Source organism: Rhea pennata, chromosome 2, assembly GCF_028389875.1.
Source record: "Rhea pennata isolate bPtePen1 chromosome 2, bPtePen1.pri, whole genome shotgun sequence".
Lineage (NCBI taxonomy): Eukaryota > Metazoa > Chordata > Aves > Rheiformes > Rheidae > Rhea > Rhea pennata.
The window spans coordinates 48,493,889-48,518,019 of record NC_084664.1 but is presented as its reverse complement, the minus strand read 5'-3'; the positions used below and the strand labels follow the sequence as shown (position 1 = coordinate 48,518,019).

The 24,131-nt window shown below is 38.1% G+C and overlaps 1 protein-coding gene across 3 annotated transcripts in view; it reads left to right on the top strand.

Annotated features, from left to right (window-relative positions):
• Positions 1 to 1,263: 1,263 nt before the first annotated feature.
• The window catches only part of TOPBP1 (DNA topoisomerase II binding protein 1), a 25,513-nt gene continuing 2,645 nt past the window's right edge, over positions 1,264 to 24,131 (top strand). The window contains exons 1-25 of one of the 3 annotated variants that reach the window (XM_062569428.1): positions 1,264 to 1,452; positions 1,655 to 1,742; positions 2,525 to 2,659; positions 3,235 to 3,378; positions 4,160 to 4,341; positions 4,495 to 4,688; positions 6,437 to 6,616; positions 7,622 to 7,791; positions 8,299 to 8,462; positions 8,952 to 9,199; positions 9,489 to 9,808; positions 10,598 to 10,770; positions 12,073 to 12,284; positions 13,371 to 13,666; positions 15,143 to 15,316; positions 16,299 to 16,414; positions 17,529 to 17,652; positions 18,156 to 18,305; positions 18,808 to 18,916; positions 19,436 to 19,628; positions 19,723 to 19,949; positions 20,969 to 21,135; positions 22,079 to 22,193; positions 22,729 to 22,892; positions 23,794 to 23,934. In XM_062569428.1, coding sequence (XP_062425412.1) covers positions 1,662 to 1,742; positions 2,525 to 2,659; positions 3,235 to 3,378; positions 4,160 to 4,341; positions 4,495 to 4,688; positions 6,437 to 6,616; positions 7,622 to 7,791; positions 8,299 to 8,462; positions 8,952 to 9,199; positions 9,489 to 9,808; positions 10,598 to 10,770; positions 12,073 to 12,284; positions 13,371 to 13,666; positions 15,143 to 15,316; positions 16,299 to 16,414; positions 17,529 to 17,652; positions 18,156 to 18,305; positions 18,808 to 18,916; positions 19,436 to 19,628; positions 19,723 to 19,949; positions 20,969 to 21,135; positions 22,079 to 22,193; positions 22,729 to 22,892; positions 23,794 to 23,934 — 4,179 coding nt within the window. In that variant the 5' untranslated portion in view covers positions 1,264 to 1,452; positions 1,655 to 1,661. Of the gene's footprint in view, positions 1,453 to 1,654; positions 1,743 to 2,524; positions 2,660 to 3,039; positions 3,125 to 3,234; positions 3,379 to 4,159; positions 4,342 to 4,494; positions 4,689 to 6,436; positions 6,617 to 7,621; positions 7,792 to 8,298; positions 8,463 to 8,951; positions 9,200 to 9,488; positions 9,809 to 10,597; positions 10,771 to 12,072; positions 12,285 to 13,370; positions 13,667 to 15,142; positions 15,317 to 16,298; positions 16,415 to 17,528; positions 17,653 to 18,155; positions 18,306 to 18,807; positions 18,917 to 19,435; positions 19,629 to 19,722; positions 19,950 to 20,968; positions 21,136 to 22,078; positions 22,194 to 22,728; positions 22,893 to 23,793; positions 23,935 to 24,131 lie in introns of those variants that run through there. The other 2 variants (XM_062569429.1, XM_062569430.1) reach the window with 2 other exon arrangements.

Sequence of the window (24,131 nt, the reverse complement as noted above, 5' to 3'; positions counted from 1 at the left end):
GTCCCTTCAGTTTTTAAGATGATGATGCCATCATGTGGCCACACTGTAAGGTTTTCATGCTGCCACTTAAAGGCTCTTTATCAGTGGTTTTGGTGTTACTCCTCTCCCAAAATGTTTTTCTTTCCAAGAGGATCTTCTATTGAAGAGGATCTTCCTCCACTACAAGTAGCATGAATATTAGGCACATAGCAGCAAGCCTTAGATAACACTCAAAGCAACTACAAATAAAGATCGGCTGGAGAAGTGCACATTATCAGCTTTTGGTGATTCAGGTAGCTGCGACAGAATGATATGGGAGAAGTGAGTATGGACAAGTTTTCCATAAGCTTATGCTATCCTCTACTTCAGGAGTGCACTTCATTTTCTTATGCATGGCTTGGAAGTCACAAGAATGAACACATTCTCTACGCTATTTCCTCTGGAAGTACAAGCAGGATTGCAGGATTGAGACTTAGATGGGATTGGGATGAACACACTTTCAATCCTTCCTAGCCCCTAGCAGGTGACATACTCCCCAAAGGACAAGGTGGCAGCACCAATACCCTAAAACCTTTTCAGAGTGAACACCTTTGATGGTCTTACCTCTTCCAGGGAGGAGATGCCAGGTATAAGGGACACTACGACTTGAGGAAGGAGCCTCTGCTACTACCTCTTACAGCAGTAACTGTTCCCAGGCCCAAGGGAAGGGATCTTCTCCAGCTATGCCCTACTGACACCTGCCTGGGCACTCTGCTGTCCTCAGCTGGACACTGGCCCACCACTGTCACACTAGGGCCATTAACACATAGGGGACTGCAGTGAAAAGCGCTCGCTGCGGAGACAGCAGGGGTAAATAACCAGGCTGAGGCACAGCAGAGACAAGCACTGCGACAGCCCACACCGGCCAGGCAGCGAGAGCTGGGGAGCACTTCAACCCTTCCCACCAGTAGGGCGCCGATCTTCCGCGGAGGCTCCGCGGAAGGCGGAGGCGCAGCACGGCGCGGCGCGCGAGGCAGGGGGCGCCCGACCGTTATTCACCACACGCCGCCGCGCGCCCTCGGGCGGCGCGAACGGCGGCACGAAGACAAAGCCCGCGCGCGCGCGCGCGCGCGCGCGCACCAGCCGCGCCGCAACGCCACCAACGGCCGGCCCTGCAGGAGCGCACGCGCGGGCGCGTGACGCCGCGGAGCCGGCCCCGCCCCCTCCGGCCGCGCGTGCGCCTTGCTCGTCCCCACTCCGGCCCGGCGCCGGCTCAGCGCTGTGTTGCGCCTGCGCGGTGCGGAGCTCGGCGCTTCCCGCCAGGGGCGGAGGCGGCCCGGGGTGGGCGAGGGGCTGCCGCCGCGTCCCCAGACGGGCGGTGCAGCGCCGAGCACCCGGCGCCCTGCGTGAGGCGGGGGAGAGCTCCGTGAGGAAGGGGCTGCCTGGCGTCTCCCTGCCCCGGGCCGCGCCGGCGGGTGGCCCCTCCCTGCGGAGGTTGGTGCCGCTGCCGCCGAGGCTGGGCAGTGTGGGGCAGGGCCGCGCTGTGGGGCAGGTCCGGGGGCCCCGGTGTGCGACAGGGCCCCGGTGTGGGGCAGGGCCGGGGCGGTCGGCGCAGCCCCTGCAGAAGGGCCGTGCGCCTGCGTCCCTCGGGGGCAAAGTGGCAGAGTCATGAAACGTGTGTGGTTTTGCTTTTCAGTTAAAGGATGAAAGGTAGTAAGGAGCCATTTTTTGTGAAGTTTGTAAAGTCTTCTGGAAGCTCGGAGTATTTTTTTAAAGCTCTTGAGGTAGGTGGGTTTGATGACCTTTCTCAAGTTGCTGAATTTTATTTTCTATATAAATGCTTTCTGTGGTTGACTCTAGATGTAGTGTGTTTGTATGCATATGTAAATAACACATTTCAGTAATAGAGATGCTCAGTGCTATTATTAAAGTTTCTTTTGCATGATTATTTCTAGAACAAGAAACAGTTCTTTTTTCTCTTATTTATTACTTGTAATGTGACTCTCTGGGCCTAATTTCTTGCTAAAGGTGCTGAAGAGCCTAAAATTTGGAGGTCAGCTCTACAAAGAGCAACTGTCCAGTATAGCAAATAGTACGATGGGAGGTTTTCTGTTTGGGGGGAGGAGGGAGTAAGTTGGGGGGGAGGAGTGAATAAACAACTTTAGTCTCTTCTGAAAATCTATTAATATTTAGTGAGATAACATGTAGCTTGGCAGGTCCAGATGATGGTCACTCATCCAGACTACTGATGATTTAGTAAGGACAGTGTTGATTTTTTTTTCCCCTTGGAAGTTAGTGGGAGCTAAAGGCACTGCCGGGCGGTATCAGGTCTTGGAGGTTTGTATAATGAACATAAAATTCTGAATATTGTGCAGAGCTAGAAGAAAAAAACATGAAATATCTTTAGCCTTCTGTGCTGCCAATACACTCTTCTATCATAGTCTTGTTGTAAGCTGTTTCTGGTATAAGCTGTTTCAAGTAGGTGTGCTTTTGTAGTTTCCACAGGATTGACTGTTTGTGATTTGTGAATTAAGTAAATGTAACTGTGTGCACTGTTTTCTTGCAGTCTATAAAAGAATTTGAATCAGAAGAACATCTTCAGATCCTCGAAGAAGAAGCAGCACTCGGTATAAAAGAAAATGATAGATCCCTTTACATTTGTGATCCTTTTAGAGGTCTTGTTTTCAATCATCTCAAAAAGGTATGTTACTCATCAATTTACTTTAGACTATATTCTGTTTTTGTAGGAATGCTCATGTCCGTAATTATACTCTGCTTGTTTTCTCTCATGCGCAGAATATACTAGTATGCAGTGTTCATAATAAAATCTTTAAAATTCCAATGCGTTGTATATTTAGGGAAGAGCAGGATTGGCAAAATGTAAAAATCATCATGAAACAAATGAGAAATAAATGCAGTGATCAGTTCTGATTCTGCTGTGGTCAGTGAGATGGCTCTCACATTTTTTTTTGCTCCTCTAGTGACATAATTTTGTTTGACCTCCAAGAAATAATGCCAGCAGACAAAACTAGGCTTGCTGGAATTCCGTGTCATGTTAGCTGTAGCATCTGCTGCCTTAATTGAGGCTGGAAGGCATAGGAGTGTTATACTGAGAATCTGCAGCAGAAAGTGAAAAAAACTCTTCGGCTATCTGGAGCTGCTAAAGGTGGGCAGACAATGATCCTGCCTTTCTCCAGTATTATGGGACAAGGAAAGCTTTGTTTACACTGGTGCATCTTTCTGCTAATCTTTGTTTTTTCTATTATTTTATTTCAGCTTGGTTGTAGAATTGTTGGACCGCAGGTAGTCCTGTATTGTATGCAATCCCAGCGATGTGTCCCAAGAGCTGAATATCCTGTGTATAATATGACCATGGCCGATGTAACAATATCCTGTACCAGCCTTGAAAAAGATATTAGGGTAATGGTCCACAATTGTTGTTCAGCTGATTTTTCTGTGACATTTCCTTCAGATGGCTTATTGTTAAGCCACTGGTCTTACTAAATAGGTCTACCTATATATCTACCTATATAATTTATATATAGGCTTTGTAGACTGTAATTTTTTATATAGTCTTACTATAAATGTGTCTATATAGTGTGTATACGTTTGTGGTGTGTATGTATATTTATGTTATGTAAACATGCATATATGATTGTAAGAGCAGTCTCACTACTGTAGGATTATTTGTATGTTTTAAGGATTTTATTAGCTAGTTTCATCTTTAGGTAGATCACTTAGCTGGCTAGTTTGTCTAGTTTTCATGCTACAGGCAAAGTTTGTCTGTTTTTGGTTACTCAAACTACACAGTGAAGAATTAATATTTAGTCAGCTGTGGTTTATCTTAAGTAGCTTAATTTAAATCTTTTATTGTAAAACTTTCCTTTTTATTTATTCCAATATTACTTTCTAATTTATACTAGCTAAAATGTCAACCATCAGTAAATTTTCACTGATATAATACGATTGTAGCATCTTTATTACGGGCAAACCTTTTACATTCAGCTTATCAAAAATAAAATTGAGTTAATATCTGATAATGACTTCTGTACATACTGATTTTTAGATATCCAAACAGATTCTTAGGAGAAACCATAGAGAATTGAAATTGATGGGGTTTTGTTTGTTTATAAGGTGAACCTGCATATCATATAGACTGCTTTTTGCCTGAAGATTTTCTATAATTTCTTTACTCACTCAGGAAGAAGTTCATGAATATGTACAGATGATGGGTGGACGTGTGTACAGAGACCTCAACGTGTCAGTAACTCACCTTATAGCTGGAGAAGTTGGTAGTAAAAAATACTTAGTAGCTGCTTCTCTGAAAAAACCTATTTTGCTGCCTTCTTGGATTAAGACGTTGTGGGATAAGTCTCAACAAAGGTAAAAAACAAAAACAAAAAAAACCAACAACAAAAACACTTGTTTTGTATTGTGGGCTGCTACTTCTTATGGAGATATGGACTTTTTTCCCAGGTGATCTTATTTTGAAGAAAAACATACTTATTTCTCTTTTCCACTCTTTTTCTCCTTTAGCATAATTAGATATACTGATATTAACTTGGAAGACTACACCTGTCCTGTGTTCCTTGGCTGTACAATTTGTGTAACTGGCTTAAGTAGTTCAGACAGGAAAGAAGTCCAGCGCCTCACTACTGAACATGGTGGACAATATACAGGGCAACTCAAGATGAATGAATGTACTCACCTCATAGTTCAAGAGCCAAAAGGTAGAACTTAGAGAATAAATATTATTTTCCTTTCTTGAGTTGAAGTAGTATAATTATGCCTAGATGCAAGGATTTGAACTTCTCTATGTCTGTTTCAGTGCTGCTTTTGCTGCTTCTGTTTTAGGGAAATACTGTCAGTGGGAAGAGTAGCACATAATATTTACTGTGCTCTAAAGGTCTTTGAAAGAAGCACAAAACAGGAAGAAAAACCCAGAGACCCAGATGATATTAAAGGGAAGAAAAAGGGAAAAGCCTAGAGAGGTGACAGAATAAAGAAAAACTGTTTTGGGGAGAGCAGGGTAGGATTTAATTTGTATGCCGATTTAAAACAGGGTTGTAAACTTATGGTTTTAAACTTACTTATAATTTGAACCTTTTCAGCTTTCATTTCAGTAAATGAAATGAAATCTCCTTTCCTTCCCTTCCTGCTTGGAAAGGATAAAGGGTTGTAGTTTTTTTTTTCAAGAAAAAGGGGAAATTATTTTTTTCCTCACCAATTTCCCTCCATTTCCCTATGGGGTAATATACAGTGCTCTTTTTTTTTCCCTGCTCTGGTTTTAAAGCTTTTTTTAAAGCCTACTTGACTGTGATGTAGTCGCACAGTTTTTTACGGTAGAAGGACTTGACATAATTTGTTTATAGAACCTTCTGATGCATCAAAAAATGTGAGGCACTTCAGTTGAAGGATCTTTTGGGTATTTGGATATCATAATGATAAGAACAGCATGAAATATCTGTGTTTCATAGCCTAGCAAAATGAAAACTTTGGGACAGGACAGTTGTATTTGGTTTCTGCATGTTAAAATATGCTGATGCAGTCTGCCCTTTTTGATTTATTTGTTTGATATAGCTGCATTAGTGAAACTTTGTTAGGTGGGTTTAATCTTAAGTGTATGGCAAGATGAGATACCCTTAGTGATCTTGTTCGTGGAAAGATGGTCTTGGTTAAAGGGCTGCAAAAATTGTACCTTGGGTTTTTTTTTTTTTTTTTCTTCGTGCTTTGCTGTCCAATGATACTGTACCCATGAGCAAACTAGTGTTAGTTTTTTCTTTTCTCAGCTGAATAAAGGAGAGTATTGTATGTACACAAGCAAAATAAAAACAACTTTAGAACCGTAAGACTGTAGACTATGCACAGCAGTTTTACAACCTTTTATACTGAAGTGAAACATAAATATGTTATTGAAACAGTTTATAGCATCCTCTGTAAATGAGAAGTGGTGCTATTGCTGTTATTGCTAGTCAAATACAGAGAACAAGTAAAATGCACTTCTTGCAGTTTCTTCTGTCAGCTTCTTTTTTGCCTTTCAAATGGAAACTATAGATCAGTAGGATAATGCTTTTTTAAAGAGTAAAAGTAGGCAATGAATAGTTGAATGCAGTATCTTTGAATGTTTAGTTCTGTATGTAGCCATTGGTTTGCCTTTGCTGGCAGTAAATAACTGTCTGCTTTTGAGACAAATTAGTGTAGGTAGATTTTTTGGCAGATGTAATAAAAATCTACAAATAACACCCAACAGTTAATCAAATAAATACAAGATTATACAACTTGCACTCATAATTTTATGAATGCCGAATGAACTGCCACTTGGAACTAGATTTGAAACTTAATGTAGTAATTGCCATCTCCAAAATCAGTTTCCATTTGAATTTTTAGTTTTTAAAATGTTTATCAATCTTTCAGTGATCAGTTTGAAACATTCACTTTCTAATAACTTGCGGTTTTTCTTGTTGTCTACATTTGAAAGGTCAGAAATACGAATGCGCCAAAAAATGGAATGTGCATTGTGTGTCTGTGCAGTGGTTTTCTGACAGTATTGAGAAAGGCTTCTGTCAGGATGAGACGATATATAAAATAGAGGCCAGATCAAAACAAAGTAGTACGCCCAGTACGTCAACACCTACAGGTCATGCCAGCAAGCCTGATAGTAAGTAAGACCTTTTGAAATAGATGAAAAATGGGAAGCTTTTGTGGAAAAAAGGAAGAATTATTTTAAATTTGTGGGGTGCTGCCTGCTTTTGCAGTGCTGATATTTTGACACCCTGGCTTCTTATTCTTCTTAGGCTTGAATTTTATGCATGTTGAATCTTCCAACATAAAAAGACTTAAGAATGTGAATAACTTCTTAAGGTCCACTTGAATTAGGAATGTTCCTTATTTAGGAATCAGTGGTGGGTAGCTGTAACTAGTAAGTCCTAAAAAGTAGGACTGTTCATACTTTTGCAATTTAAATCAAGTGGCTTGTTTTATTAAATGAAATCTTATTGCTGCCTCAAAGGGAAAGTTTGATGCTGATTTTTATTTATTTGTTTTTATTTATTGCATGCTACAAATACCTGGAAAATTCAGAATCATTTTCTAAACAAACACAGTAGCATGAAAGACACAGACAGCTTTAAAACGTATGTCTTTACAAACACGTGTTGTTGACTGCTCCTTCAGGAAGTAGCCAACATGGCAGTGCTGTGTTAGCGCTCCCAATAGAACACTAGGAATTCAAGCCAGATACTACAGAAACTAAATAAAACTCTCTTAAATCCATAAACTGCAAGTTGAGTAGAACCTCTTACTAGAGGTTCCACTCTATTCATATGAGGTGAACGTTTCTGATAATATGTGGACACAAAATTCAGTAAGAGGAATAAAAGCTTTTGAAATTGGCCCGTCTCAGTGACTGTTATCTCATAGATGATATCCATTTGGGAATAAATGGAAATTGTGTAAGCATGGTTACTAATAATAAAACCATACTGAATTTATGTGTAAATAAAATCCTTGGTTTAACCAAGGGTATACTTACCTAATATTTTGTTTTTCAGCTTTTGCCTTTCCTTCTGGCATGACAAAATCCTTTGTGACAGTTTGTATTTTGTTTGGTGGTGAGAGACAAGCAAAAACTAATGCATCTCTTTTATTTTAATTTTATTTAAAGATCATACTCTTTCGGACGTCAGCCACATTTCCAATATCAATTTGAGTGGTGTTAATGAAACTGCATGTAGTTCTGCTATGAGCAGCAGACTGGATCCTTCTCCTGATGAGCTGGGAAGCTTGGATATAAGTTCTTTTCAAGCCCCTGAAGATTTACTAGATGGGTGTCGAGTATGTTTAACAAAGTACACTTTGAAATGTTCAGTCTTACCCTATGGAAGGAACTTTGAGGCACTGGCAGTTGCTGCTAGAATAAATTATGTTGTTTCCTTTAACAGTAGTAAATGTATGGTTTGTTTCAAGTCATGTGCTGTAGCTTGAGATATATAAATATATCTGTATATATATGTATACAAATATGTCTCTGTATTTTAAATCTATAGTGATACTATAGTGGGAACATTCAAGAATGGTTTAATTTTTGTCGTGTCATACAACTTCCATGCATATCCTTTTGCTGGGGGTTGGTAGATATCCAAGCTTTATTAATATGCAAAGATAAGCATTTAGATTTGGAACAATTACTTTTTTCGCTGTATCTCAGAAGCTACATCACTTTTGTGGATGTGTTCAGCAGCAGGCATAATAAATTATACCAAAGTATCCTACTTAAAAAAAAAAAAAAAAAAAAAAAAAAAAGTTAAAAGCATTTCTTTGTTGCCTTGTTTCTCTTTGTAGATCTGTCTGTGTGGCTTTGGTGGCAGGAAGTTAGATAAGATGAGGAGGCTTATCAACTGTGGTGGTGGTGTTCGATTTAATCAACTTAATGAAGATGTCACCCATGTCATTTTAGGGGAACATAATAATGAGCTGAAACACTTCTTGGACAAGACAACTCACAGGTTCTGATAATTGTATTGCTCCAGGGCCATGTCTGCATTATTTTTCTTCCCTACACCCCATAAACAAGATAACATACATTGTTTTGAAAATCTTAAACGGTTCTTGACTTAAATGACAAGACTGCTAAATTTGCATTCACAAGAACATCCTCATGTATTCATTCTCACATGGAGTACCATAGTTTTTTGGTAGCCGTGAATCATCATCTTATATGTTAATTCCTTTTGTCTCTGGTGGTGTTTAATGTATTGTGGAGGAAGGATTTGGTGACCCAGCAATAGCAGGTACAAATTATGTTGTAGCAAATTCTGTGTTCTCAGACTGAAGTAATTAAGAAATCTTCAGTTCTGTAGCATGCACAAGGCTTGCTTAGTATTGGAGTCGCAATCTTCAGATGCGTAAACCTACTAGTAGCTTGCAGAGTGGGGAAGAAGAAACACAGCTTTGAAGCCTGCTGTTACTCACTTGTATAACGCTTCATTTTGTAGGCCTCATGTAGTGACAGCAAAATGGTTGCTGGACTCATTCAGCAAAGGCCTTCTACTTCCAGTGGAGCAATATATTCCTATAAACTACCAGCTGATAGAAAATCCAATTTTGGAGCAACCTGGAGTGAAGTCAATTCTTCCTAAAAATAATGGTCTCTTGAAGAAAGAAGCCGTGAACATTATAAAATACCAGAAAGCTGATGAAGATGACTTCCTCTCTCAATATGTAAATAACGATTCTACAGTAGGTAGGTTCTAGGCTAAGCATGCCATATAATATTTAACTGCTCAGAATTTATTTGTATAGCAGTTGTAATTTGAGTTTTGCAGTGATTACTTCTTAAAGCTAGCTGCATTTAATGGGTTAGTTTCTGTATTGTGTTTTAGAAACCAAATTTGAAGATGCCTATGTAGAACAGGTTTTAACTAAAGCCTCGTTGAAAACAACAGAATGCTAGAATTCTGTTACTTCTCTGTGAAACTATATTGAGTTGTCTGCCATTTTTGTCAAGCAACTATTACTATTTTTTATTTCAGTTGAAGCTGAAAAGCCAGTATCTGCTAACTTCAGTGATATTACTCACTTGACTGTTGAAGAAGAGAATCAATCTTCTGTGTGTAATGGTTCCTTGGGAGAGGCTTCTGCAGTGGTTGAAGGACACTTATTTGTCAGAAAGAGATTTCTTCTTTTGGGTTTTGGTGAAGAAGATGAGTCCTGCATTGCAGATCTTATAAAGGAGAATGCTGGGAAAATTGTGCCGCCACAAAGCAGAACCATTGCGGACTATGCTGTGGTACCTTTGTTGGGGTGCACTGTGAAGCCAACTGTGGGAGATGTTGTTACTAATACATGGCTGGTAAGGGAGTTAAGCCTTCAGTTCAGCAAGTAAACAGATATCTGTATTAGAAATATGTCTTGTCAGACTGAAGAGTTACTCACGATTTATATGTAAATGAGATATTGTGAGATTAAGCCTGGTTTCATCTGAAATGTACTAAATGAATGGGTGCTTTAATGCCTCTGCTTCTTTAAGATGGCGTTCGTTGGATTCATCTGTTTTGTGCAGGCTTGTTAAATACAACTCTGATGACATAAAGACTTCTCCTGTGAGGCTCTGGCAGCATTTTCTCTAAATAATGAGCTGTTGATAGAACAACTGACTAATGATTTTGTTTGATATCTTTGTGCTTACTTATTCGTGCTTCATGGTTTCCACAGATTTTTGTCTTGTGGCAGAAAAGCAAGTCAGCTTTTCTGACTTGCTTTCTTGACTTAACTAAAAAAAAAATTAAGTATATTTAGCCAGAGGATGCATGCTGTATAGACTGAAAACTGTTCAGTGACTTACTGTTTTTCAGTACTAGAAAACTGGCTGAACAAAATTATGCATACCCTCAGATACTTCAAGAGAGCCTCCAGAGTCATAAGAGTAGTAACTGGAAAGTGTGAATAGTGCTTTAGTACATCAAGCCTCAAAATGATCTAGAAAAGACCTTGTCTGATTGTATGTGAAATAATTTATCTCAAGTTTAATGGTAGAAGCAGGATTTAAGTCCATAAATGCTAGGATGCGGTTGCTAAAATATTGCTGGTTTTATTGTTATTTGGCTTTACTTTCATTTTTATTTATTTCATCATCTTTAAGATAACGTGTGTGGAACAGCAGCTCCTTTTAGATCCCCAGTCCAGTCCACTGTTCACACCAGTCCCAGTAATGGAAGGAGTCACTCCTCTGGAAGATTGTGTTCTTTCTTTTAGCCAGTTCATTGGTGCAGAGAGAGACTCCCTGGTTTATTTGGCAGGATTGCTAGGAGCAAGGTATGTCTCCTATCCCTGTTTGTTCTTGTTCTCAGATAGCTGCTATGATTAAATCTTTTATTCGTTTTATTTCTTCTTTTACAGAACTGGCAAAATTTAGTTAAAGCTCTTTTGGATTCTATTTACTCACAAAACCTAGTGGTGAAGCAATGAGAGATTATTGTATGGTTCTTTATTTCCCTCTCCTTTAGAGAAGCTTATGTTTTCTATTCACATAGCTTAATTTCTACTCAAATCCCCCAAGTCTTGTATTTCCTGATGGCTGACTTTCAGCAACTTTTTGCTGCACTGTAGTTATCAGACCTGACTTGCCATGCAGCGCGCTCTGTGAAATAATTGCAGGCAATCAGATAGAGTTTAAGCTGTCTGGACAAGGACCATATGTCTCGAGTTGCTTTTGACGCAGAAATGGAGCTAACCTGTTGATTAAGGAATTAAGGTTATTTTTGTGATGTCTTCTCCTAAAGCTATATGTAATTTGGTTAGGAAGCCCAGATAGTTTGAGATGATATATTTGTGAAAGGGATGTTGAGTAATACTGCTGCTTGAAATAGGAAGAGACTAAATGGAGTGGTCTAGGAATTCCATTCATTGTTCCTCTAGTTCAGTAACATCCAGTCCAGCCTCATAAAGAGTAACAGTACACCATTTCTTAGAGGCTGTGGTGGTGAGTTATTTGCTCCCAGTTCGGCAGGATCTTTGAGACTTAATCCAGACCTAATCCTGGAATGGAAAAACTGTGCAACTTAGTCACAGAGTGTCATTTGATTTGATTTGTAGTCTGTTTGAACTAAACTTTTGCCAGTGCATTCAGTTGCCAGTGTATCCAGACCTGCTATCATCTGGAGGATTAGCTGGCTCCCTCATGATGGGAGAAAATTGTAATTAATATGAAGTAAACTATTGTTCATTTGGAAATGATGCTTATTGGCTCAAAAATGGAATTTAACCTGTCCCATCATTCCTGTAGAAGAATGTTATTCCCATTTCTAATTCATACACTGAACCTATGTGGGAACATTGGGACTATGAGAAGTGATATGTTTTCAGTATTGCTTGAAGCAGAATCCTGTTTAACAGGATTTTTTGTTGCTTTTATTTTTTGAGGAGGGGAGGGAATGTTTGAGTTTTTGGGGGTTGGGTTTTTTGGTTGGGTTAGGTTTTGAAATACTAAGTGGTATAGCCTTAGATAATTCTATTGATTCTCTTTCCATTACTTGAATGTATTTTATAGTGTTACAAATTTCCCTTAGGTTAATCTTGTTTATGACTAAGTGAACATTTTATTGATCTAATTTTTAGAGTACAGGAATTCTTTGTGCGAAGAGCGAATGCAAAAAAAGGAATGTTTGCCAGTACCCATCTAGTGGTGAAAGAGCCAGATGGTTCCAAATATGAAGCTGCAAAGAAGTGGAATTTGCCCGCAGTCACTGTGGCTTGGCTTTTGCAGTCTGCAAGGACAGGAAAGAGGGCAGATGAAAGCAAGTTTTTAGTTGAAAACACAGATGCTGAAGGTTGGTTATTAGCAAGTTAGGAAGAATTATCATGTATATAATTGTGCTGTTAATCTGTTCAAGAAAGTTAGTGCAATGTAATTTTTGATCCCTAAAATCTTCAAAATATTAAAACTAAAAAATGGTTTTTTAAGTTTTGGAGATTTTTCCTTTTCTTTTTTTCTTCTCCTTGAGCTAAGCTGTGATTAGAGAAATGATAATACATATTTGCTTAAAGTCTCTTGGAGCCAGCAGAGACTTGTGGTTATCAGCTGAGTCACTGAGCTTAATTGTCGACTATTTCCTTGACCCGTATGCTACTTTGTAGATTGTGTGGAAATTGATGATAGATCCAGTTTAGAACTTCATATTCATTCATCTGCAATATCATGATGCACCTCCATTCTGTCATTCATGCCTGCTTCATCATCTTAGGCTTCAGCCCCTTGCCAGTTATTTCACACCTTTCATTTGACAACTTTGTGTTCGTGTTAAGAAGAGGCCTTATTGATGAATATTGAATGTTAACAGATTAGTTTTACCAATATATTGTGAATTAATTACATGGATTCTTAAGTCCAGAGAACAAAAATTTACATAGACATTAGCATGTCTCACCTATATACTGCCTTTCCAGGAAAAATAGTGAGGGGAAAAATGATTGAGCAGTAAAATGTAAAATAATTTTAACTTATTTTTTTGAATGAGCCATAAAGATGAGTTATGTTTATTAGTTTTTGCAGTGCATAAGCTTTAAGAGCTGATTCATGGTTAAATCTGGTCCTATTGATCCAGAGTTGGAACTGTATTTGGTGGCCTGAGGGGATGTAGTTTGGAATCATCATGAATATAAAGGAAAACTGTATTGCATGAAAAGTAAAGAACCAGGGAGTAGGAGTTATTGAAATATAAGTCTATCTTCATTTTAGAGCATTTATTAGGAGTGTGGGGTTTTGATTGTGTTTTTCTTTTGTTTATTTTTTTTTTCTTTTTTTGAAAAAATATCAGGTGAGTGAGTGAGTGAAATTGTCCTTCGTAATAAAAATACATACAAGATCTGTGCCACGATTAGATTGCTTGTTTATATTTTCTTTGTTCCCCTTAAAGGTAAGGAGAGCTTTGTTGCTCAACCTAGCAAGACGCCAGCAACTGTTACAGCTCTTGATTCTCCAGAACAACCTGTCTGTCTCCTTGAAGCTGGAAAAAAGCCAGCTGTGACCCCTCTTGATATCAACAGATTCCAGAGCAAAGCTTTCCAAACTGTAATCTCCCATCATGTTGGGAAGAAGACAACCCCTTCTGCAGAAGGGATGCTGCCACAGAAAGAACCATCTCTACACCTTGATACACCATCGAAATTTCTTTCCAAAGACAAGTTATTCAAGCCTTCTTTTGACGTAAAGGTGAACTTCTTTGCAGTTTTTTAAATTAGTAGCGCCAGTAGGGTTAAAGATGTACGTAAGCTTAAAACGGCACAGAAACCCATGCTTAGCCTTTTTATGCAGTTTAACATATAGCTTTTCTTTTTTTGAATAAAGAGAGGGAAAAGTATTTATACATTCCTTTCAGTTAATGACATGTGGACTAAATTTATTGACTAGTGGATGCTATAATATTATTTTTCTGTGCCTATTGCAACATAGTTCATGTGTTCTATACCTCACATGTAACACAATTTATCTCTCTACATCTAAAGTTTGAGAAATGCAACTAGAAGGTTATAATTACTCCAGATATTAGAGAACAAATACTTGTTTTGTGATGAGCTGCTACTTTCATAGTGTATTTTAAAATTATGGTTTTATAGCTATTACAAGACTTATTTTTCTCTCTAGACATTCCCTTATTCTTCTTTTGCAAATGATTATTATTAGACTTCATTCACTGTATTGGTCAGTGACTGAGAGAATTGTGGATGTTCTCAGTTTCATACTTACAAACCCAAAGGTGTAGTGAGAAGGTGGAAAAAATCCATTTTATCTTAAAGATGGATAGCAAATTGGTGCAGTTGTGTGGTGAAACACCACACAACCTGCAAACCACAGGTTGTGTGGTGTTTTTTTTTAAAGTTTTTCTAGCGTTTCATGGGCTTCAGAAACTATTATCCTTAAAACAACAGCAAACAAAAAAAAAAAAAAAAAAAAAAAGAAATCCCTTACACTAGAAATATCTATGCTGGAGTATCTGCTGTTGAATGACTTAGATATGCATGGGAGGTCTTCAGTTTGTTTCTCAATTCTGAGGCCTTAACTGAAAGGAGAAAGTACTGAATTCCTACAAGGAGGTTTTTTCCTCAGCAAGACAGAACATGTGTTACAAAGCCTGAAAACCTAAGAGTTGTTAATTCTGCTTCACAAAAATGGATCTCTCTCTTTGGAAATCTGTCATTTTTCTGCTTGTAGGTAATTTTCAAACCAAGATGTTTTAGACCAAAATTTCTGATTTAAAAAAAGGGTAATAGAAAGCTCTCAGCATTTTGAAGGTGCAGATACAATTACATGTTCATATGTAACTTCTCTGGAGGGAGGTATTAAAAAATAAAAGTGCTGGTGTGGGTCTAGGAATTTTTGGGTTTGCCTCCTGGCTTTTCAGCTGAAGGTAGTTTACTGTATCTCATTTGTATTCTCTGTTCACCTGATGAAGAGATAGTGGTAATCTTCCATCTTTTTCCTGTTTTGCTTATTCAGTGCAAGACAGTCTAGATCTTACAGTCTGTATTTATGCAATGGGGTTCCAGTTGCACTTGCTGACTGCTACTGAAGTACACAGTTATTTATAAGCATGAAATCCTACCATGGACTATAGATGTAAAACTTGCTCTTGAGTGAGAATGTTGTAATGCATTTGTGCAAGTCGGTTGGTTGCTTGTTTCTTGGTAGGATGCTCTGGCGGCTTTGGAAACTCCAGGCAGTCTCTGTCAAAAATCCAGGAAGTTGAGTACACCCCTCTCTGAAGTCATTGGCAGAAACTTGAAATTGGCACTGGCAAACAGCACGCGACATACAGTAGCTCTTACTACCAGTCCTCAGTTGAAGGCTGCGGAACCAGAAGTGGTAGGAAGTTTTGTTTCTGGAGTTTTTGGCTTCATTGAGAAAATGCTGTAATTTTGTGATTATAAGTTATAATGGAATTTGCGAATCACGATAATCTTCATATTGCTTTGTGGTGTGTTTGGACAGAAATCCATATGATTGCGTGTTCTTCAGTGGCAATGAAAGAAAGATAAGCTAGAAAGCTTTCCTCCTGGAAGACAAGGAAGAATTTTAAAAGCTTATTCTATTATTTGTTCTACTATCCTGAACATTAAGCAGTTGCTAGGCATTGTGATATATAAATATATATCTATATAGTTTTTTTTTTTTTTAGTATCAGGATGGGAGATGAATAGGGCTAAATGTTTATTCTTGGACTAAAATTTAGAGTACATTTTTGATGCATCTTTCATCTTTTCCTGTCCTCTCTAAGGCGCTGTTCTTCTGTTTGCTAGCAGGCACAAGATACGATCAGTTGCATACCCCATTATAAAGGTGTTCATCTTTCTAATAGTTGTCTTGTCCCTTCAGTCCTCATCTGCTTACTTTTTTCTATGAATGCCTTACATATCTCAATGAGAGAAACCAGAAAAAAGAAGCAAAAGAAACAGGAACAATTAGGTACTGCCGTGTTAGTACATTGTAATCTATAAACAAGGAATAAGAAAGCAATTAGCATTCAGCAAGGGAAGGTTGTCACTTCTTGTTTTGTAGCTCCTTATTCTCATCCTTTTCACCCCAGTGCAGACTTGATCAGTCATATTTCAGTGTTCAGGAAGTACTCAGTCATCTTAGGAAAGAGTGGAATGTGTTCTGGGGAGACTAGCTAAGATGACTCTCTTGTCTTTTGATTCCTGCTGCATAGAATAATAACAGCGTTCTCTTGACCAGGGAGACTGCAGTAGCAAAAATAAGGAAACTTGTTTATCATAGTTTTGTTGTTATATAAAATTATTGGTATAAAAGTCTTCCAAACATGACTCTTCCCTATTTCTCTCTGCAGCTTGAACAAGAAGATTCTAAGCCTTTGGCTGGTGTTGTTATATGTGTTAGTAAAAAACTTAGTAAGAAGCAAAGTGAACTGAATGCAGTAGCAGCTTCTCTTGGGGCAGACTACAGGTATCAACTAATGTAAACAGCTTCTGAACTTCTGTACTGATGTGACTTCTAATAAATCTGAGTCTTGGCGTTCTAATATCCTTATCTATCTGACCTTTTACTGTAGTTAAAGATTAAGTTTCACCGTGTTAATCAGCTTCCATTGCAAAGTAAGGCAGTCTGTTTCTAATGCAAAATAAGACCTTTTTTCCTGTCTCTGTATTCCCGATAAGCTGTCTTAGAAAGTCTTTGTCCTGAAGTTTTCCATAATTGCAGAAAAATATTCAAAAAAGAAGAAAAGCTATGAAACTGCTTTGACTTTGAAGTAGATTAGAATTTACTTCTATCTCCTTTTTTGTCTTTCCTTTTAAAAATATTTTTTATTGTTTGGTGTACCTCTTGCTCAAAACTAATTATTTTCAAGTTGTAAGCATGACAATCTTTCCTAAGCAAAAAAAAAAAAAAATAAATAAATAAAAAATCTTGGTTTGATTTGATCCCCCCCCCCCCCAAAAAAAAACCGCAGGTTCTCAGTAAGAGAAACTACTAACTAATCTTTGACTGAAGACAGAATTCTGCTGCCACTGAATCATTTTAAATAGTCTGTCGCTGATTCCATGATAAGTGTTATCATGGATGAGGATGTTGCCCTTACATATGGTACAGCCTAGAAATATTAAAGCTATTCCTTTATGTAACAAATACATTTCTTTATCAGTTTAAGTATTAGAAGGCTGCATTTTACTTGTTTAAAGCTTTAAGGATTGGTATTCCAGTTGCAGCTCAATATGTCAATAAAAGAAAAAGTGTTCTTGTTTTAGGTCTCACAACTTCTTGTTAAAGCTGATTTGGAACTCCATTTACTTAAATAAATAAAGATTCAGGAATGCTTTACTTCAGAAATACGTTCAAAAAATCTTAAAATTTTTCTGTCCTGAAACACATTGCAGTCTTTCTGGATTAAGAAAAAAAACAGATTAATCCTTTATTTAGCTATAATAGAGTAGGCAAAACAAAATTTTAACATGAATAAGGGATAGAACGATTTCTGTGAGGGATTTCTTACAGTTTTTGGTAGGAAGTGATATCTTCAAGTTGTACCTGATTTTATTTCCCTCTTTCTTCCCCCCACTAGATGGTGCTTTGATGAAACAGTAACGCACTTCATATACAAGGGAGGTCCAAATGACAACAACAAGGAGTACAGATCTGTTAAAGAAAGGGGTGTACACATTGTTTCAGAATACTGGCTTTTAGAGGTATGGAGTGGAAGTTTCCTCCTGAAAAATGTTACTTAGTTGCTCTTTCCTTTTGAATGGAAATGGAAACAAAACCAGTTATATGGCAGTTTGAGTTTTTACCAAATGCATAGAGAAATTGATGTTTTGCCTCCAGCTTTGAGTTTTTAAATTGAGCAATCAATTTTCACTGATTGACCTCATTAAAGACTGGAGCTAAAAATTAACAAAAAGGAGGAAAAATCCCTGCTACTAATTCAGTAGGTTTTGATTGATCTTTCTCTGAACAGTAGCTTGGCGAATTATTGTCCCATTGGCAAATGTGAACATTTAGACTTCCTTTGTGAACAAAAAATATTCTCTTCCATTTAGCATTTGGCTACCTGTTTCTCAGAATGCAGGCTGTATTTTTATCTTGTGTAAAGTATTTCTTGCAGTGATATCCTTATTACACTTTTCCCATGTTCAGAAGTGGAATTTCTTTTCACCCATATTCTCATCTTTGTTAACTGATGTTGTTACAGAGTGCCCAGGAGTATAAATGGCTTCCCGAAGCTCTCTTTCCTCACACTTACAATCCCAAAATGAGCCTGGACATCAGTGCAGTGCATGATGCCAGGTTCTCCTCCTCTAGTATACTTCCATCAACTGGAAAACCAGCTGAGGAAAATGAGGTATAGTGTTATATAGTGTTCTGTGAAGTGATTGGAATTTAGTTCACTCATTTGTTACATTAACATAATAATAGATAATGTTAGTGCCTCTTCCGTGATGTTGTGAATCAGATTTAGCTGGTAATTAACAGGAGCTATCACAGATACACCTGTAATTTTTCTGCATTTGTAATATTCCCCTTCTAGGAGGAAAGAGGGAAACCAGGCCTTCTGAGCTTCGAACAGCTTTCCAGATTTGCAAAGATGTAGTCCAGGCTTTGCCTTCTCTTGTAGATGAACAAGAGATCCAAGGCGTGAACTGTCTTTTAGCAGATACTTAGACTGCAGAATAGATGTTGTCACTAATGCTGTTCACTGCCTTACTGTCCTTGTGATAAAAGACAGATTAGATTATTCTAGAGCAACCTTATTAATCTTTGGAATTTGCACAAGTATTGAACAAGGTAAAACCCACAACTTCTGGCATTAGTTTGAGAATTTTATTTGTTTTAATTATTTGTAGATTATTCCAGGGGATGAAAATGATGCTGAAGATGATGTAACTTCTGACCAAATAAAGGAAACAGTCCCTACAGGAAAAGAACAAATTGTAGCAAATGAAACCAAAGGAGGTAAATATAAATCATTTTTTATTTTCAAAGTAGTTGTGGAATGTCAAACTATATAAGCCTTCTAGTTTCAGGTGCTACTCTGTATGCTAAGATCTGGATGTTTAGTTATTATAGTTATATGCTAGTTAAATAGAACTTGCTAGGCTTTATTGGTGCTAGAAGTGGGAAAAAGGTTTTGCTCTCTATTTTAAAGAATCTGACAGCCCATAAGATGGTGATCATCTGTTGCAAATTTCTTAGTTGCTATTTCTTTGTTTTTAAAACACTGAAATTCATCTTTAACATCACAATAACAACATTTTAGAGTGTGAGTTAACTGTGTTATGTAAATAAATGTGTTATAGGAGAGTTGTGATTCTAAGCCAGATCTAGCTGTACCCAAGCAAATTTGAAAGTGATCCAACTGGAATTCTTGCTTGTGTTCAGGAATGGGCGACTTGGGACATGCACAGATTTTCTAGACTTTTGTTTTCTCCTTAAGGTGTCTTGATTTTGTGGGCTTTGTCTCTTCTCTTGCAGTGTTAACCCAAACCCTAGAAATGAGAGAGAATTTCCAAAGGCAGCTGCAGGAGATCATGTCTGCCACATCAATAGTGAAACCACAAGGACAAAGAGGATCCCTCTCAAGGAACAGTTTTGATGGTTCTCCAACCACCCCCGATGGCACGCGATCTGTGCGAAATGGCCGCAGTAGGATCTTGGAAGCTCTAAGGTGCTGATTTGCATTTATTTACACTGCCTTCAAGTATAACAATCTTCTGTACAGTAAAGGAGAATTTAAGGCATATGTTCTTTTTGTTCCACAGGCAGTCCCGGCAAGCACTTACAGATCTAAACACAGAGCCATCACAGAGTGAGCAGATCATCTGGGATGATCCTACTGCAAGGGAGGAGAGAGCAAGGCTTGTCAGCAACTTTCAGTGGCCTAATAGTCCTTCCCAGTACACTGAGCAAGTTCAAAGTAATGTCAGTAAGAACATGGATGAGTCTGCCTTCAAAGGATCCTTAGCTGATGCAGAAATCGCTGGCATAGGTGAAATCAGAAATACAATAGACTTGTTCTTTCCTACAACATCAGTCTGATCTTTGGGGCTTTTAAAATATATTAGCATTTATAATGGATCGGAATTCTACTTTAAAAAAGTAGCATTGTCGGCATTTCTTGAATGATAAAAATATAACTTTGCATCTTTTTGAGCGCCATTGTACGTTGCTGTTTCTTTAGGAGGAGCTTTCATATTTGGTTGCCACTTGTGGTCAGATACTTAGACAGTGCTTGTCTAAAAATAGCCTGCATCAACTTTAGGAAATATTTTTCAAACTTGTATTTGGAACCCCAGCTGGGTTGCAGATAACAATTCAGATTGGTATAGTGGAATTCAAATAGGGATACCAGTACCAGAATCTTTTTAACTATGGTAGAAATAATCATAGGTAAGAACTGTGGATACAGAAAGAAGATACCCATGAGTCTCCAGAACACTTGTTGCTGATGAGCACATTTAAGTCAGGATTCAGTCAAGATCCTGTATTTGTCTTCCTTGTTCTTCTTGGAATCTTTATTCTGTAGCCAGGGCTAAGGGAGCAGCATACTTGCTTATATTATTTGCATCTAGTTTTGCTTTGTTCCTACTTCTGCCTGCTGAGACATAGTGGAATCCTTTGGCCTCTCCTCCTTATAGAGTTTCTGCTTGCAACAACAGTCTTCCTGAAAACTGACCTTGTTGTAGAGAAGATTGGGGAAGACCAGCTAAGTGTATTGATTTTTGGTTTATCTGAATCAGGGCAGTTTAGCCTAAGAAATTAGGCCATTTGAGGTTTTTCTTCTTCCCAAGACAAGACATGCAGAAGCGTGAGACTGCAATATTTCAGTTGCTGCTTTGTAGTAATAAAGAAGTGCACCTTGAAGAAAGACAGTGTTGTTGAAATGTAAATGTGGATGTTGTAGCAGCAGTTGGTTTTTGTCCATTTGGGATAGCTACCTTTTTCAGCTTTATCTATAACTATATTCAGCCAAAGACAAGTCATGCAGCAATACTTAATTGTTCACAGACATTCCTGAGGCTGGGGATGGAGATTTGATTGAAGGTCCAAAGAATCCTGTATGTAGAGATCCTGAAATACCCATTAAAGAAGATAACTTGATTCCCACTCCGCAGGCCCCAAGCATTGCTTTCCCACTGGCTAATCCTCCTGTGGCACCACAACCCAAAGAAAAGGTGCGTCACATACAGAAATGTTTGTGATCATGTGTTTTCTGAGAGGTGTAGCTATTCTTTAAAAAGTTTTGAACCGGAAAGTAATGTATAATAAGTGAATGTATTCATTTAAAATACTTAAGTGGATTGCTTCTGTTCGATTCTGTTTCTAACACCTTCCCCGCCCAAGATTTTGAACAGATGATGTTTCTGAGACTGAAACTTCGTTATGTTTTTTGTCCAAAAATATTTTGGACAAAAATAGTTTCTGTTAGGATGCTAAGGTATGCTGTGGAGTGAAGAGTAACTCTCTGTACTACCTGGAACTCCTTCAACCGTTCTATGACGATTGGAAAAAGGATTAGGTCCTGGTTTCCTCCGAAGTTTTTGGAATTTGTGCTCAAGTACAAACTGAATTTCTTTCTGCCAAAAGCCTAGTTTAAAATTATGCCATCTTACAGTGAACTAGGAAGGAGCTAGGAAATTGAGCTTTTGGTCTTTTGCTCACCATGTATCAGTTAATGCTCAAACTTTCAGCAGCTATATGTCTTCGGAGGCATAAAGTATCGTGCTTATACATAAGCATCTATTGTGGTGGAAATGTGTAAAAGGCTCCCAAAGTTACAGGAAGACTGAATGAGTAGGGCAGTGTGATAGATGGATGATTATTTTTTTCACATGTTTAACTAGACATTCAGTGCATACGAATGAAGGATTAGTTTTTAGAACAGATTGGTTCAGTTGTGCTCTGAGGAAAGGGGGAACCAAGAGAATGTTAAGTAGGAGCCTAATGTTGATTTGATAAGATCCAAGCCTTTGTCAAGTGATTGACAGGTTTGCTTCTGCTTTTTCCTAGCTAAAAGAAAACTTTTAAAAAGGTAGCACAGAATGTTTGGCAGAGAAATAGTCAGCCATCAAATTAATCTTTCTGTTATATTTTCAAAATACGTTATTGTATTTGCAGACTGTTGTAGAAGATGAGAAGGCTGATGAAGAACCAGAAAAGCAGCGTAAATTTCAGCTGTCTTCACTTAATCCTCAAGAACGATTTGATTACTGCCATCTGATTGAAGAATTAGGTACCAGATATTTGTGAAATGCACAGAATAGTATGGGTCTGTAAGCTGGTCAGCTGTGGCTCTTAGGAAAAGAAAGGGCTTCTGTTAATGACTTGCCAGATTTGAGGTCTCAAATTTATGGCTTTCTGTGCCTGTGAGCTATTCTTTGAATATATTATTATTATTATGATGTGAGTTATCAGCTTTGCTGTAAAACAACAAAGGTTTTGTCTTCTGGCATTTTCTTTTAGTTATCTCCACAGCAGCCTCATTCTTTACTGTTGGAGATCTACTAAGAACCCTTAAGAACTACTGTGCTCTGGCATCTCTTCCTGCTTGTGTTACAGTGGCCCTTCTTTCTAACAGAGCCACTCTTTCCTGACTGCCCCTCCTTCCTTGCCAGCTTCTGCCCGTGTCACCTCAATGAGAATATTTTCTATGTAAATTTGACTTCAGTGTATTTCTGTCTAAATTCAAATAATTCTCGCTTTGAGGAATTCTTTCTGTGATACTGCCTGACCCTTAATTTGAATCAAATTCATTCTTCTGTTCCAAGGTGGCATAGTGCTTGAGAAACAATGCTTTGATCCAAGTTGCACACACATTGTTGTGGGACACCCTCTACGAAATGAAAAATTCTTGGCCTCAATGGCAGCTGGGAAGTGGGTGCTTCATCGTTCCTACCTGGAGGCATGTAGAGGAGCTGGCTGCTTTGTTCAGGCATGTGACCTTATTATTGAACAATATGTTCAACCTTTTTTATTACTATTATTTTTAAATTTTTGTACTGTTAGGAAAGGAATGACTTCTCAAAAGTGCTTAGCAGTTTGAGGTGCCTGGCCTTGGGATTTTCAGAGGAGCCAAAGTTTGAGGAAATTTTTTGGCCAACTTATCTTTGAAAACCAATCCTTGAGCAAACTTCTTGTGTAGGAAAAGTGAAGTATCTGTGTGTAGTAGTTTCTTCCGAAAATTAAACCTTAGCCCCTTTGGTAAGTTCTCACTGGTGTCAGCTGAAGTTAAGTGAATTTTTTACAGCAGGAACTAAATATTGATCTTCTCAGTTAATGTACATACTCATTTTAAATGATACAACTGTATAACCACATACATAAACATTTTGAACCTTATATGTTCCAGTCCCTTAGCTCACTGAAGAGCTGTTTCACAGTCCTTCAGAGTCTGGCAGTTCTTTCAAAACTAACTTCAAAATAATGCTAATAGGCTGGTTCATATCTTTATATGTGAAAACAATTTTCATTGTTTTGGAAGAAATTGCAGAGATGTAGATGAGATGGTGTTCAAAGTAGTGAGTTGTTTTGCACTGCTGTTGAATTTTATTATAGGTAACTGCAAGAGGAATTTAGTTTGTGCACCATGTGATTGGTATCACAGGAAACGAACTGATTTAAAACTAGGAGAAGGGAAAGCCAGAGTTTATGTATTCATGGAAGAGATGCATATGTTCAGTTAAGAGCCATACCTCTAATTTTAATTAGAGCTGCTTTAGCCAGGTAGAATCAATATACAAAGCTAGAATGAGCTGAGGTTTGTTCTGTGTTTTAATTTTCTGCTGGTGAATTTGGCAGGGTTCCTTTGTAATTCAAGCTTATGATTGCTCTAGGAAGAAGATTATGAGTGGGGAAGTAATTCCATACTTGATGTTTTGTCTGGAATCAATGTAAACCAGAGGAAACTAGCGCTTGCAGCCATGAGGTGGAGGAAAAAAATTCATAAAGGAAGGCAAGAAACTGGTGTTGTTGAGGTATTTAGACACTCATGTAATGTAAATGGTATGGTGTGGGTGGGCAGTATGGGGATTGTCACCAACAAATCTAGAAACTTAACTGTCAGGGAAAGTTGATCTGCCCTTTCTTAAGAACAAAGTGGCTTAGCTGGGTATGTTCTAGTTCAATAATGTCACTTTAAAAGGTTTTAGCACTGGTATATTAGTAATAAAAG